The sequence below is a fragment of the Lytechinus variegatus genome, chromosome 11, assembly GCF_018143015.1.
Source record: "Lytechinus variegatus isolate NC3 chromosome 11, Lvar_3.0, whole genome shotgun sequence".
Classification (NCBI taxonomy): domain Eukaryota; kingdom Metazoa; phylum Echinodermata; class Echinoidea; order Temnopleuroida; family Toxopneustidae; genus Lytechinus; species Lytechinus variegatus.
The window spans coordinates 8,632,379-8,647,528 of record NC_054750.1 but is presented as its reverse complement, the minus strand read 5'-3'; the positions used below and the strand labels follow the sequence as shown (position 1 = coordinate 8,647,528).

General features: G+C 40.2%; 1 protein-coding gene across 1 annotated transcript; it reads right to left on the bottom strand.

The window, feature by feature from the left end:
- Positions 1-5,480: 5,480 nt before the first annotated feature.
- Positions 5,481-6,871, bottom strand: LOC121423651 (the record flags this gene model as incomplete). Its single annotated transcript, XM_041619065.1, has 1 exon — positions 5,481-6,871. A coding segment is annotated over exon 1 (960 nt), but the record flags the coding sequence as incomplete, so codon positions are not given.
- Between the last annotated feature and the right edge of the window lie 8,279 nt (positions 6,872-15,150).

Here is a 15,150-nt window from a genome sequence, read left to right as displayed (position 1 = left end):
ATGTGTATTTTGCTAGCCCGCTAATAAATCATTTTAAATCGTCAAGCCGTCTTTAAAATCCATTATTCACGGCTAACAAAACAACAAGAACAAGTGAATTGCGATTTGTCGTGGCTTTAATGAAAATAGAGATGAATGTGCATCTTTACCAATTCTGCTTTTTGTGTACAGTGTATGAATATCATCACATATACATATACCGATAATGTCTGTAACCAACCGATACCCTTGTTTAATAAGCTCCTCGGAGAGGGGTTAAACCCCCGGCTAGAAGGCCCCCCTCGTAAGTTCTTCAATGTTTAAAATTCATGGCTGTTTTCCCACTGGTTCCCTGCTAGCCGGACCGGAATCCCAGCACAGCTATTAATTATGAGCTATCGGTGGATTACAGATGACATAAATATAGCATATAGAGATATATGAATGCCCATGACTATAGACCAGCCTGCCCGCCTTTAAGATCAGGTCAGGCTAAGATTAAACTTTAAGCATGACACAATTATTTCAGTTTAACAGCGTTCTCAAACATTTGTATGTACAAATAGGTCCCCCTCACCTAGGTAACGAGTGGGGACCTGCAACTTACATAATAACATAACATAATTGATTAAAATCCACATGCCTGCCCTGGCATGACCAGAAATACCCAATTATTCTTGGAAAATACGTGTTTCAGGTGGCCTAATTGCCAAATTACCGCCAAACGAGAATATATAATTTATTTATATATGATCGACCGCCAACAAACACGTCAAAATTTTACTCGTATCTACCAAGATATTCAATAAATCTTAGCAACCATTACAGGATCATTCTACTAGTATTCACCAACGTTATTATCCTTAGTGCTTTTACCAGGGGGGGGGGGGGGGGGGGGGGGGGTACCCGGGAACATTGCTCATTCCTCCATTACAATGTATATCTAGGTTATCCATAACTGACCCCAACATGATTTAATGCATGCATACATTGAACGTAAATGCATGAGCAGCTAAATAACAACAAATGATACATTATGAAAACATAGACACACTGGTGAAACCGGCTCCAGACCAGCCAAAACCTTTATTCATACTATCGGATCGGACGGTCTGGAGTCGGTCACGCCGGAGCGACTAAGGTAAAATGTATAAATACATACTCAACGAAGATATGAAAGACCAACTTTTAACTCACTGATAAATCTGTCCAACCCTTCATCGGCCAGATGTAGGCCATCAGTTCTGTACAGCGAAATGTCATTATGGGATATTGATGGATGCGGTATGGCTTTACCATGAAATCTTGCAGCTAAAGCCTTGGCGTACCTATTGGCCGCCCTTCTCTTTAAGTCCAATTTACCTTGATCTCCTGTACAGCCAGCGGGGTACCAAACCCTCTCCAAAATGTCCGACCACACTATTTGAAATTTGTCCTTATTGGCGTCAAAAAGTCTATACGTCAAACTAGCCAGCTTCTTCTTGGACAGTGCCTCAATGTCATTCGTTCCTACATGCAATACTACTACTGAAGGCTTTGGTTCACTCCGACCCATCTTATCTAACCAATCGCTTACCCCTTCAATTCGTAGCCCCCTTTTTCCCAACCAACGGACCGACGTTCCAAGTCCAAGGTCAGCCTCGCCGGTGTTCTTCGCCCTGCGATGTGCCCAAAACACTATCGAGTCCCCTATGATCCACACCACAGGTCCTGTAATAGAAAACAAGAAAAGAGGGCTGGGCAGAATTTTGAAGTATGAAAATTTCCCCCTGAAAGGTCTGCTACCCTTCACCACCCCTTCATCACGGGGTTTTCCCCTCCAAGATACAATGTATGTAATCACATTTTTGACCCCTCCCCTTAATCCTGAAAGCATTGATATTAAACACGTCATTATACCGTTGTAACATTCTCTCTAAAAAGCAGAATGCTCGTAATTGTGTGATATCATTAAACCCTCACTTACTCATTCAATATTAAGCCCAGAGTTATTTCGATGATACATGTATATTGATATCAACATGTACAGGGGGGGGGGGGGGGGGGGGGGGGTCGTTATGATCAATCTGATGTTCCAAACACCTTCCAATCAATATAGTACTATCCCTTTCTTCCTTTTGTATAATGTAATAATGTATAATGTATAAACACATTCCAACCAATATATAATAATGTATAATGTATAATGTCTGAGCACATTCCAATCAATTTATAATAATGTATAATGTATAATGTAAAATGTATAAGGTATAATGTATAATGTAAAATGTATAAGGTATAATGTATAATGTATAACGTATAAAACACATTCCCATCAATATAGTACCATCTCTTTCTTCATTTTGTATAAAGAATGTAATAATGTATAATGTATAATGTATAATATATGATGCATAATGTATAATGTATAATGTATACTGTAACAAGGGCTCCTTTGTAAACAGGCCTCTTGGCACTGAACATACCACCCTGCTTCTGAATAGGGCTGAATAAAATAAAACAATACCATGTAAGCAGATATATTGAGAATTATACACCCAAATATCCAACAACCCATCGGCCACGGCTTTGATTAAAGCACATGTCCTCGTGTAAAGTAAACGCGTTGTGACATTATTGGAAGATAACTTACACCTGATTTTGGTCAAAATGTCAAATAACCTAAAATCATCATTTCATATGTATTTTCGTTCTTTTTTTTTTTTTTTTTTTTTTTTACTTAACCATGTCGAGTCTTATATATCTCCGATGTGCACTCGAAACCCAACGCCCCATGCGTTGGATTTCTTCATCCGAGCAACCGGCCATGGCAGCGGTCGTAGCCGCCCCAATACGAAAGGAATGCGATGAAAACATTGCCGCCGGCATATCCCCGTATGTCAAACATCGTTTTATCATGTTTCCAAATTCACGCCTAGTTAGCGGGAGAGCACCATATGAACAAAAGAAGGCTCCACCATTCTTTGGGCGGATTTCTAAATAACGAATAACCGCCATCACAGGGCAGCTAACTGTCCCCAACTCTGGTATCGAAATGGTGCACCCATTTCCCCGCTGGTCAGTCTTTGACTTCCTTAGGAATAATTCCACCCTGCGATGCGGTGCATCGCCAGTTACCCTAACATCTGTGTGCTGCAGAATAGACTCGCATCTATGCCTGGACTCTACTGTCAACTCACTAACTCTCAACAAACCATAAAATGCCACTGAAAAAGCAGCAGAGTACATCAAAACATCGTAATGACTACCACAAACATGCCTCAAGTAGGCGAGCATTCTATTTCACACAGACAATGTGATTGGATGGCTAGCATCTCTTCTCAAAGTACTTCGCCTACACCCTTCAATTAACCTTGTAATCACAAAACTTTTGGTCACATCCTTTAGCCCAGATGAACTCATATAAAATGCCAACCCAGATATGTATGTTTGAATAGTAGACCCTGCATATCCCATAAAGGATAAATAAGAAATGAACTGCGCCACCCATTCTACATTAGGGGGTAGCTGGGGGTCGTATCCGTACACTTTACAAAATTTCACGTATGCCCCCAAGGCAATAGAGTAAGTTGTGTGTGTTCGAGCTGCCCTAGAAGCCATCAGCAGTCGACTTCTCTCGATAGCCAGCTCTTCCAAAGACGGACTGGAACCTCCACGCCCTCCCGGGCGGCCCCCGGTGCTAACGCATGGAACCTCGGCATCTGAAATCGAGATAGTGCATCAGCTATACCATTATCACATCCATGTACATGCCTAACCCTCAACACTATATTATTGCTTAAACATATAATCACCACCTTCCTCACCAAAACCATAATATCAGGGCATAGCGCCGACTGCTTGTTAAGTACTGCCACCACGGCCTGATTATCACAATTAAACAATATATTCTTGTCCTTTAGCTCCATGCCCCAAATCTCCAAGCCTACCCAAATAGGGAATAGCTCTAAAAAAGCTATAGACCTCCTATCGGCCTGGAAATCAGCAGGCCACCTGGATTGAGCCCACCTGCCTCCAAAGAAAATTCCAAAACCAATGCCAGCCGCCGCATCAGTGAAAAACTGAATTTCCTCGCTTCCAAACCAGCCTGGAGCCCGGAAGAAAACTTGACCATTAAAATGTGCCAAGAACTCCAACCAAACCCGCAAGTCAGCCTTAGCCCCTCTCGTCAACCTAACCATGTGAAAAGGACGCTTAACGCTCTTAGTTAAGTCAATGAGCCGTCTCATGAATGCTCGCCCTGGAGCAATTGCCTTACATACAAAGTTTAGACTACCTACAATCGACTGAATGTCTCTTAGGGAAATTTTTTGTTTCTGTACCGCCCAATTTAATTTCCCTACTAATTTCTCAATTTTGTCCTCCGGTACCCGAACCTGCTGAGAAACGCTATCTATTACCAGCCCAAGATATGACAACTGTGTGGTCGGGCCTTCCGTTTTTTCTCGCGCTATGGGCACCCCAAATCGTTCGCAAATTGCTTCAAAACAATGCATTGCCCGCCTGCAATCCTCCGAGGCAGGGCCGCCTGCAAAAAAGAAATCATCCAAATAATGGACAATATTTTGCGACTTCGCAACTTTTCTCGCGCAAAACTCTAAAAAAGTACTAAAACATTCAAAAGTGGAACAAGAAACTGCGCAGCCCATCGGCAAACAACGATCAAAATAGTAACGACCATCTATATACATCCCAAGCAACTCAAAATCTTTTGGGTGAACAGGCAAGAGCCTGAAAGCTGACTTAATGTCAGTCTTTCCCATAAGGGCACCCGCCCCAATTGCGTCACAATATCTACCGCCGAATCAAAGGACGAATATGTTACTGTACACTGCCCCTCCGGTATGCCATCATTAACTGAATTTCCCCTGGGTGCCGATAAATGTTGAATCATACGGAACTCCCCTGGGGCCTTTTTGGGCACCAACCCCACTGGTGAACACCTCATATTCTCGAAGGGAGGAACAACAAAAGGCCCAACTATCCTACCTAAGTCTATTTCATCCCTCAATTTCTTTTTCAACGCATCCATGTGCTCGAATGCTGATTTCAGGTTTTTAACAACCAATGGGACCCTGTCCCCTTCAAAATGTAATGAAAAACCAAACTTAAAACCATTATACAAGCACTGAGCATGCTCCTGATTAGGATAAGTAGCTAACATGGGCACCAAACGTGCTAACTTAATAGGGGTCGGAGCAATAGACGACACCGCACTAGCCGTAGACCTATTTACTGCCAGCGGGACTGGAACCGGCCCGCCCTTGGCTACACTGCTTAGCCCCATGACCTGTCGCCTGGCAGCGGGAACACTTGTGCTCATAGATGCAAGCTTTGCCTCGCATGCACTTGCCTCTATTAAAGGCAAAGCACACGCCTCGGCTGGGTGTGCCATTGGCTCCGGGTCCCTTTCCTCCGAAGGGAAAAGATTTTTTCGCGCCGTACTCCCCTCTGTAGAACTGATGGCGAGGGGCATGGGGTAAATTGTGGCGCTGCCGCGGACCATTAGAGGCCACCAGCATCAACCACAACTCGGCGTCGACGCTCGCCCAGGATCGCCCGGGTAAACGCGCCTGCTTGCTCCTAAACTGAGTGTCATAGTCACGCCAGCCATAACCTGCAAACGCACGGGCTGCATGCCTTATCAAATCCATATATTTCATGAGCTCCCTGCTCCTTTCCATGTGCTTCTCAGTGTAAATTGAGGCAAATACTAGAAACACCGAAGTCCACTGCTCTACCGACATGATTTTCTTAGCCTTTGATTGAGGTTGAAGTTGCAAACCAAGGCCAGATCCCGATTGACACAAACTCAAAGTGGTGTCACCTACACTCAAGGCCCCAAACTCATCACGTGCATTATTATGCTTAAGGAGCACTCCCAAATCTATATATTCACTTGCCCAAATTTTTTCCTTCAGTGAGATAGCCACTTCCACACCTAGTGGGTCGCATGCGCTAATAAATGGTTCCGGTGCCCCCAACACGGCAGAAAGCCTAGGCGCCTGGGGCTCAGATCTCTCAACACCGACCTCCACTAGATCTAGGCCTAGATCTTCGGCTACCCCTGCCGACCGCGCCGGCACTGAAACTGCTGGCTGAGCCTGCCCCGAGCTACCGGTATCCGACTCCTGTGCTACTATCTCATGCCAAGCAATAGATCTGCCCACGGGCGCCTGGCCTTCCCGCCCCACTAGATCTAGATCTAGCTCTGCCATTTTATCACTAACTTTAGACCTAGGCCTACCACTTTTTTCATCAACATCGACAACTTGAGACTGAGAGGGATTTAACTCACCGCTCCTTCCTGGCCCGTTGTTGCCGCCTCCCAGCCCCAGATCCACACCTGCGGGGGTTGACGTCGCCCGTGGACCTCTCGGCCGACCCGGCCTCCTCTTCGGTGTGTCATCTCCCTTCCTCGCACCTGCGGTCGTTATTTTCTTGGCCTTAACCTTTGGCATGATCAACTCGCGAAACTAGAGTTAGACTCGAAGCTCCGTCACTCAGCCCAAGTCCAATGAATCCTGGATGCAATCACCTCCAAAGTTCAATCAAGCGAACCGCCAAGAAAAAATTCAATCCTGAAGTTGCAAACTGAATCTTTTAGGTCCACAAATCGGCACAGCTAACTTAGTCTTAGTTCTACGGCAACAATTCCTGAGGCTGAAGTCTGAAGACAGTAAAAAACTGAAATCAGCGTCTGTATAATCCAATAAAAGTATGAATCCTTTGTGTAGATATCCGGTATAGGTAGCTAGACAAATGTCGAAATATCTGCCACCTAGGCCTAGTGTCCAATTCTAGTTGCCAGTGCCGAAAGAAAATTTTCAAAAAATTTTGTAAGCACGCTTTACACATGCACCGTCATCTCTCTTCATTGAAAGCCAAAACGAAAATGAAGCATTCCCCGCACTTTTATCCGCGCATAGCTCAACCGCGGCAAATGTCTGGCATTGTGCCCAAATTCTTTGGCGCGGGCGCCAAAAAGCGCTGCCCCGCCCTTTACGGGTCGGGTCACGAGCCCTTTCTCGGGCAACCACGCCCCCTTTCAAAATCAAAACAAACTAAAATGTGTATTTTGCTAGCCCGCTAATAAATCATTTTAAATCGTCAAGCCGTCTTTAAAATCCATTATTTTCATATTGTGTTGTAAAGACCTCTAAGGATATTACTTCATCAGTTATTGGTGGAGCCACCCTACTAATAAGAATATTAATAAATATAGATAAATGAATACATTGCATTCTATTCACTTTGTTGTGTTGTCATTATAGAAATGAATTAAGATACTTGCATTCGTAATGAATATGTGTTAAAATGTAGGGTGTTTTTTGCAGCATTTAAGTTTTGATTTGTAATATTTTCATTGGTCCTTAGCTACCAGGCTTGGGAAATACTGATCAAAAGCTGCCACTTTACTTTGCACTTAACCTACCTCACTTTCATAAAGAAATTTGTACTGAAGAAGTCCTAGTGCTAGTATTATGAGAATTACATGCATTAAAACTTATACCAAGCCCAAATAAACATGAGCATGTTCAAGTATTGAACGTGAAGAAAAGCATGACTCAATCCTGCAACATCCACTTTCAAGAGAAAAAAGGAAATCTTTACATACTTTTCAGAGTAGAGAGTAATTTAATTATATGAATGAATGAACGAATGGATGAATAAATGAATGAATGAAAAAATAACCGGATAGATTAATTACTAATAATGAGCTTGTTGATAAAGGAAGGAATAAATTGAAAAATGATTGAATGTTGGATAAATGATTGAATTAACGAATGAATGGGTGTCGGATGGATAAGGGAATGGATTAATGATTTGATTTTCAATAACGGGTAATACAAATAAGTGTATGAAAGGAAGGATGAATGAATGAGTGCATAAAATAACTATTGCTCATGAAAACGGGACATAATCTATGAAAATTCTAGAGTGAACAGTGATTTCTTGGAAATCAATCTCTTCGTCTCATTAAAAACAAAAATAATACAGAACTATGTATTATCAAACCCGATTACATGCATTTTTTAGATTAAATCTTTAATTTCCTTGCATACATGGAAAAAAATTATGACAAATGAAAAAGAAATGGGAAAATGGTCGGTCAACGGTCACTGCCATTCCCAGAAACAATTTTCTGACAAGGAAAAAAAATGGTCATCAACATTTGATCAGGGTACTCTGCCCGTGCTACCCCATAAATGAGGTATTTATTAGGAATGTATCACAGCCACAAGTACTGAATTGCTCATGGATATACAATATAATATCAAGAAGTGCACAGTTTGACATTCTTACAGAAATATTTCCACAATTAAAAAGTACATTTATGACATAAATAAATTACTGTACTTATGTATATTACTAATATACAATAATTTCGAAAACATTTACTAGTAATACATATTCAGGACTACAAGATTCAAGACCAGAAGGAGAAAAAGAACAAGGACAACAAAAAGAAAAAAGAGGATGAGAAAGAGAATGATGAAGAAAAAAGGATTAAGAAGAAGAAGAGAAGAGAAAGGAAGTAGATAGAAAAGGGCGAGAGAAAGATAATACATGGTCAAGAAGGAGAAGAAAAGGAGGAAGAGGATGTAGAAAATGATTATTAGAAGAAGAGAAGAAGATAAAGGAAAAGAGGGAGGAAAGGAAGAGGAAGATAGAAAGTAGAGGGAGAGAGGGGAGTAAAAGAGAGGTCAGGGAAATGGAAGTATGAGACTACAAATTATACGAAGAAGGGTAACAGAGACAATGAATTCTGTAACATTTCAAATTAGAAGAATGTCAACTGGAGGTAAAACAAAAATGATACAATATTGAAAATACGAGTATGCAGAGTACTGATATAATATGGAAAAAAGTATGATCTTAAATAATGATAAATATATGAATTGGCAAATTGAGGCGAAATGAAAAAATACAATTTAACATGTTGAATACGAATCGAGGTAAGATTTAGAGTCATAATAACATGAGGATGAATATAACTGGCAAGACACCTTCGTGATCAATCAAATTTGGTGTTACACAAATATTTTTTTATTAAAGGGATCATGGTTGTTTAGAAATCTCATCAAATATTGGGCAAAGAAAGTACCAGTAAGCATTTAATAAATCCTGCACTTGAATTCGTGTTGCGTTTTACAGAAAAAAAAGTCAAAGCAGCACATGCAAAGCAAAAACTGTGGTGTAACTGGTGTACATAGAGGAATGCACGCCAGTTATTTTACACGGTGTTAAATTGGTTGTGTTAGGTGTACACCTATAGGTGTTATTACAACACCTTTGGTTGTTACATTTACACTCTTTGGTGTTATGTTCAATCTTTAGGGTGTAATTTTAACACCTCAGGGTGTCGTCCTCTATTGGTGTAAGTTTTAACACCACAGTTTTTACAGTGTGATATCGCACTAAAATACCGAGTATTGGTATGATGATTAAAGCAAAACATTAAAACGTAAATGGTTTGGCAAAGTAGTAACAAAAATTAAATTAAAGTCAAGCAAGAAGTGCAGATGGATAATTATGTTATACACAAAGCCAGAGGAAAATATATATGATGTACTCAGGAACGGTTGATGTGTTGCAACAACTGTTTCATTGAAATTATGTTTGCTTATTGTTGGTTCAAAAGTCTTGACCAGATCGGGCAAAGCTCTTTGTAGCGTTTTCATTATGTTCTATATCTGATTTCACGTAGCCTCCTTGCTAGTGTGTCTCAATTTTCTTAGGGAACGCTGGCTTTGGGGCAAACCGTCACCTGGTTAGGGAAGAATGCCTGGCTACATAACAGTACTCTATAACCGGTCTTTTGTATGAAATGTACACTATCAAATAAATAAATGACATGGAGAAACGTTTGAGCATCCGTACACTGTAAAAAAAAACCCCTGATTTTACAGAAAAAGATTTTGCAGAAACCAATAACAGAATCATTATCTAAATTCATAAACAGTAATTTTTCTACAATTTAACAGAACAGGTCTGTTTAAAAAGGGGAAAAGGGGGTGTCTTATTTATAGCAATTTGAAAGGTTCCATTCACCAAATACCAATTTCCTGTAATATTACATGATATAATGTAAGATTACGCAATCTGGTAAGATTACAGGTGTTCTCGAGACTCTGTTGCAGGAACTTCTTTTTATTTTAAGGAATTTTCTAACGGTGTAGCAGATACAGTTCATTGGCTGCATTTGTTGTCATGCTGTTGACATGCTCTATCCATTCAAGATCACTGCTCAGAACGACACCAAGCAATTAAAAAAAGTCATGTCCGATATTTCCGATCCTAACACCAGCTGGTTGGAACTCTAAAGATACCCTCATGAGTGGATATTCATTGTTTTTTTTTATTCCACACCATTCCTCAAGAGAAGACAAAGTAGAATTTATAGAACTTGGTGAAGTCTCTGCAAGAGTTGGGTCATCTACATACTGAGAGCATGCAGATGACAGGGAAGCGTCGTTGGCAAGAAAAACTAGAGGTTCAAGTCGTATCCCTGAGGAACCCCGGCTGAGCAGGTAAGTGTTGTTCTTTGTATCCTACTTCTTGTGTTCTCTCGCCCAGGAAGCTACATAACCATGGAAGCGAGGAAGGGCTTACTTTCATCGTATACAGCTTTGTATTATTGTTACGTTGTGATTGACCATGTTACGGTTTTCCTTGTATCTTTCCCTTTTATACCCTTCAAAATTCAATCTTCATTTATTTTGCATCTCGCCTCTTATTTTACATCATAAACAAGAACAGAATACAAAGTAAAATAAACTGTTATTCAAAAGGGTGGTAAAATAAAAAGGGGCACTCCCCATGCGCTTGATCGCGGGAAGGGGTAGAAAAAAATAGCAAAAAACATAAACATTAATATTTTATCCTATTTATCCTGGATTTTTGCTTCACCCCGTTCACCTGTCTAGCAGTTTCCGTAAGAAATTGCCACATTTTAAATTTTATTAAAATGGGGGGGGAATCAACACCCATTTTTAATAGGCAATGTTTATTCCTCTGTTATATCAATTAAGAACTTGTGAAGCTCAGAAGCATTTATTTGATAGCGCTTTAATTTTTCAAAAAGCAAACCAATTCGTTGTTTAAAATGTTCAGGCGGATTTTTGAATAGGGTTTGCAGAATCACATCCGTAGCTAAACGAAGGTTTGCTTTGGGGTTGATACCGCTGCATGTCGAATTGACGCACTCAATGCCTAAAAAAAGGGATAAATTTAAATAAAGAAATTAATGGTGGAAATTACAAGAAGCCAAAATGTATGGTAAATGTGAAGGATTATTTCAATTGAATATTATCTTTGGGAAAGAATCACAATATACCAACGTTAATTCCATAATAGCAATTGAAGTGCCCTTTTTAATCCTCTCCCCCCAAATATATATATAAACATATATGTGTGTGTGTGTGTGTGTAAAGTTATACATGTACAACAGCTTTTGGCAACTCTTTTTTATTTAAATATTGTAAAGAAATGGATGAAGAGAACAATGGTAGGCGTATCTTAAATCAAGGTTCCCCAGAGCTATCTACCCTTTAGAAAAATTGGTGATGCCGAAAAAATGTCTCTGCGGGAATCGAACCCGGGCCCCCAGCTTTGAACGCCGGTGCCTTAACCACTAGACCACAGATACGGGTTAATGGCTAGGGCGAACCCAATCCGATTGACCGTCAGACAGACAGATTTTCGACACTATACCAATTATAATTTCCTTTGTCGGGTGAAGGTGGGTTTAGAACAATGACAAGCCGCCATGCCTCAGCTGGATCAAAGCTATTGCTTCGATACAGTACATGTATGGGAGAAGAACTTTACACATTTGTATTTCTTTTCATAAAGTCAATGTTGATAAACCAGAAAGGGAAATTTGAAGAAAAAAAATTGTTACCTCCCTTTCCCTATGAATAAAATTTCGATTGTGATCCATTTATGATTTTATATTTGTTTCCACTATTTATTATGAAGTGTTTTGGGGCACTAAGTTTGAGCATTCTTTGGAATTAATGTGCAAGCAAAAGACATGTAATCATGTATTTACAATTTGTATTTGAATATAAATTCCGTTAATAACGTGTATAGTCTTTGTCGGAATAAACACTAACCGACTAACTATATGCCGCGAAAAAAATGTCAGAAAAATAATGTAGGCCCGCCCCTGGTCCTTACCCAAAGTTTGGCTACGTATATTGCAGTCACGTGAACTTAGACACGGTCTCTCCTGAGTTGACATATCGTCGAGGTCACCGACCTTTAACCTTCCATCGATGAGCATGAATTGATCCAATTTGAAGTCGGCAATGGAGACCGAACCAATTGGAGAATACTCTAATACAACGAGTAAATCAGCCAGGTCCTTGGCAATCTTTGAAAAGAGAATACACAATAAATTGAAACTATGTGCGATAATCTGACCTTTTCTGCACAAAATAAACTTGCAAGATGGAGAATATCCCGAGGGACCCCCCCCCCCTTTCCCCTTCCTATTCGACAATGCATATCAGTGAATCGGAGAAAATCATATACAAAGTTGTTATTTCTTCGAGGACAGTCATGAAATTGTAAAAGATTAATAGTTTGTCCTTCTCGTGTTAGCATTCTCTTTGACAGTATTAGTTCTATTTCAGTATTGCTGTAGCAAGAGCAGTTTCCAGTTCTTGTAGTACCTTAACGTAGAATTTTGCCCTGATCATAAGTTGGTTTTGAAAAAAACCGTTAACAGAAAAAATATTAGTTAAGGAGTAATAAAAATCCGGAGTTGAAGTTTTTGTCTCACCTGCATAGCAGTGTGAGACTATAGGCGCCGCTTTTCCGACGGTGGCGGCGGCGTCAACACCAAATCTTAACGAAGGTTAAGTTTTTGAAATGACAGCATGACTTAGAAAGTATATGGACCTAGTTCATGAGACTTAGACATAAGGTTAATCAAGCATCACTGAACATCCTTCATGAGTTTCACGTCACATGACCAAGGTCAAAAGTCATTTAGGGTCAATGAACTTAGACCATGTTGGGGAATCAAGATCAAAATCTTAACCTAAGGTTAAGTTTTTGAAATGTCATCATAACTTAGAAAATATATGGACCTAGTTCATGAGACTTGGACATAAGGTTAATCAAGTATCACTGAACATCCTGCATGAGTTTCACGTCACATGACCAAAATCAAAAGTCATTTAGGGTCAATGAACTTTGGCCGAATGGGGGTATCTGTTGAATTACCATAACTTTGACAGTTTTTGGATCTGATTCATGAAACTTGGACAAAATAGTAATCAAGTATCACTGAACATCCTGTGCAAGTTTCAGGTCACATGATTAAGGTCAAAGGTCATTTAGGGTCAATGAACTTTGGCCAAATTGGGGGTATTTGTTGAATTACCATCATAACTTTGAAAGTATATTGGTGTAGTTCATTAAACTTGGACATAAGAGTAATCAAGTATCACTGAACATCCTGTGCGCATTTCAGGTCACATGACCAAGGTCAAAGGTCAATTAACTTTGGCCGAATTGGGGGTATCTGTTGAATTACCATCATAACTTTGAAAGTTTATGGATCTGATTCATGAAACTTGGACATAAGAGTAATCAAGTATCACTGAACATCCTGTGCGAGTTTCAGGTCACATGATCAAGGTCAAAGGTCATGTAAGGTCAATGAACTTTGGCCATGTCGGGTTTTTTGTTGAATTACCATCATATCTCTGTAAGTGTATTGGTCTAGTTCATAAAACGTGGACATAAGAGTAACCAAGTATCACTGAACATCTTGTGCGAGTTACAGTAGTTTTCAAAGTCAGCACTGCTGCTATATTGAATCGCGTGATGCAGGTGAGACCGCCAGAGGCATACCACTTGTTATTTTATGACGTCGCAGATGTGCAGCTCCTCCATAAATTCAGGGCAATGAAGGCATCAACCCTCGATACCAAGGCCCAGGCAAAGTCATCAACACCCAAGAATAATACACCCTAAGCCAAGGCTAAAGCTAGGTCATGAACAAAACAACGCATGAACGGGGGCGCTGCGCAGCAGCTGGAATACCATGGGCCGAGGTACCGTGGCCGAGTGGTCTAAGGCGCCTGGCTACACATTGAAATTAGTGTTTCGAAAGGGTTCGATCCCCGGCCGCAGCACATATTCCCGTGAGCAAGAAATTTAATATACACTGCTCTTTTATCGTTCTTTCAAATAGATGGAAATGCTATATATGCATTATTGGTAACTGGGTGTCCTCTTGTTAAAAAAATGGGCCTACAAAGAAATGGACTTTCGTTTAAGCGAGTTTTCACTCATCGACGCACAATGACTTTAGCTACGCCTGTGGGGCCCCGGCAGGGTCACTCTCCACATGGACTGCTACCCACCCGTGTCCAACAACCTCAGAAAAGCACGCTAAATGGCCTAACTGCATTAACTAATTATAAATTTGCAACCCTTAATGGCGTAACCCATGAAGAAAGCCACCCCAAATGACGGGAACAGGGAAAATCCCCTAATTTGATGCCATGCGTGGCGTAAACATCGAAATCGATTAATTTGATACCATACTGATGACTGCGTGTTGAAGTGATACAACAGGTATGATTTCCACTTTTGGAAGTTACTGAAAGTAAAGCCAACAGGATGACTCTCAATTAAGGAAACCTCTCTTAGCCACTTCGAAGAGCCATCTTTAGCCTAAATTAATGAATGCAAGTGAAAATGTTGCTTGCCTTTACATTAACTTAACTACAGTGCGTATAAAAATGGGACAGATTTGAAAAGTCTACATAATTTTTGGTTCAAATTATGATCTCTATATTTTGGTGTCAATATGTGCTCTGGAGTCTTATCCTTCAAAAGCCATTAAAATAATTTAGTTTCGTTCATGCTTGAGCGAACACGGAATGTTTTTGTTTGGGGTAAAAAAGGAGGCTTGCGCCAAAATGGCATAAAATGATAAATATGATGGTCGGACTTCTTGCTAATCAGCAGACTTCCTCTTAACCTTTTCATTATCTTTGCCATAATTTTCGAATTATGCTGTCAAAATTCATTTCCAAATCTACTTATTTGCTTGAATAGTTCTGGTGTTGTTCCTTTTTAATATGTTCTCTTTTAGTTTTAAATGTTCCTTCTTGAGGCAAGAGCATTTTTTTTAAACCAAAG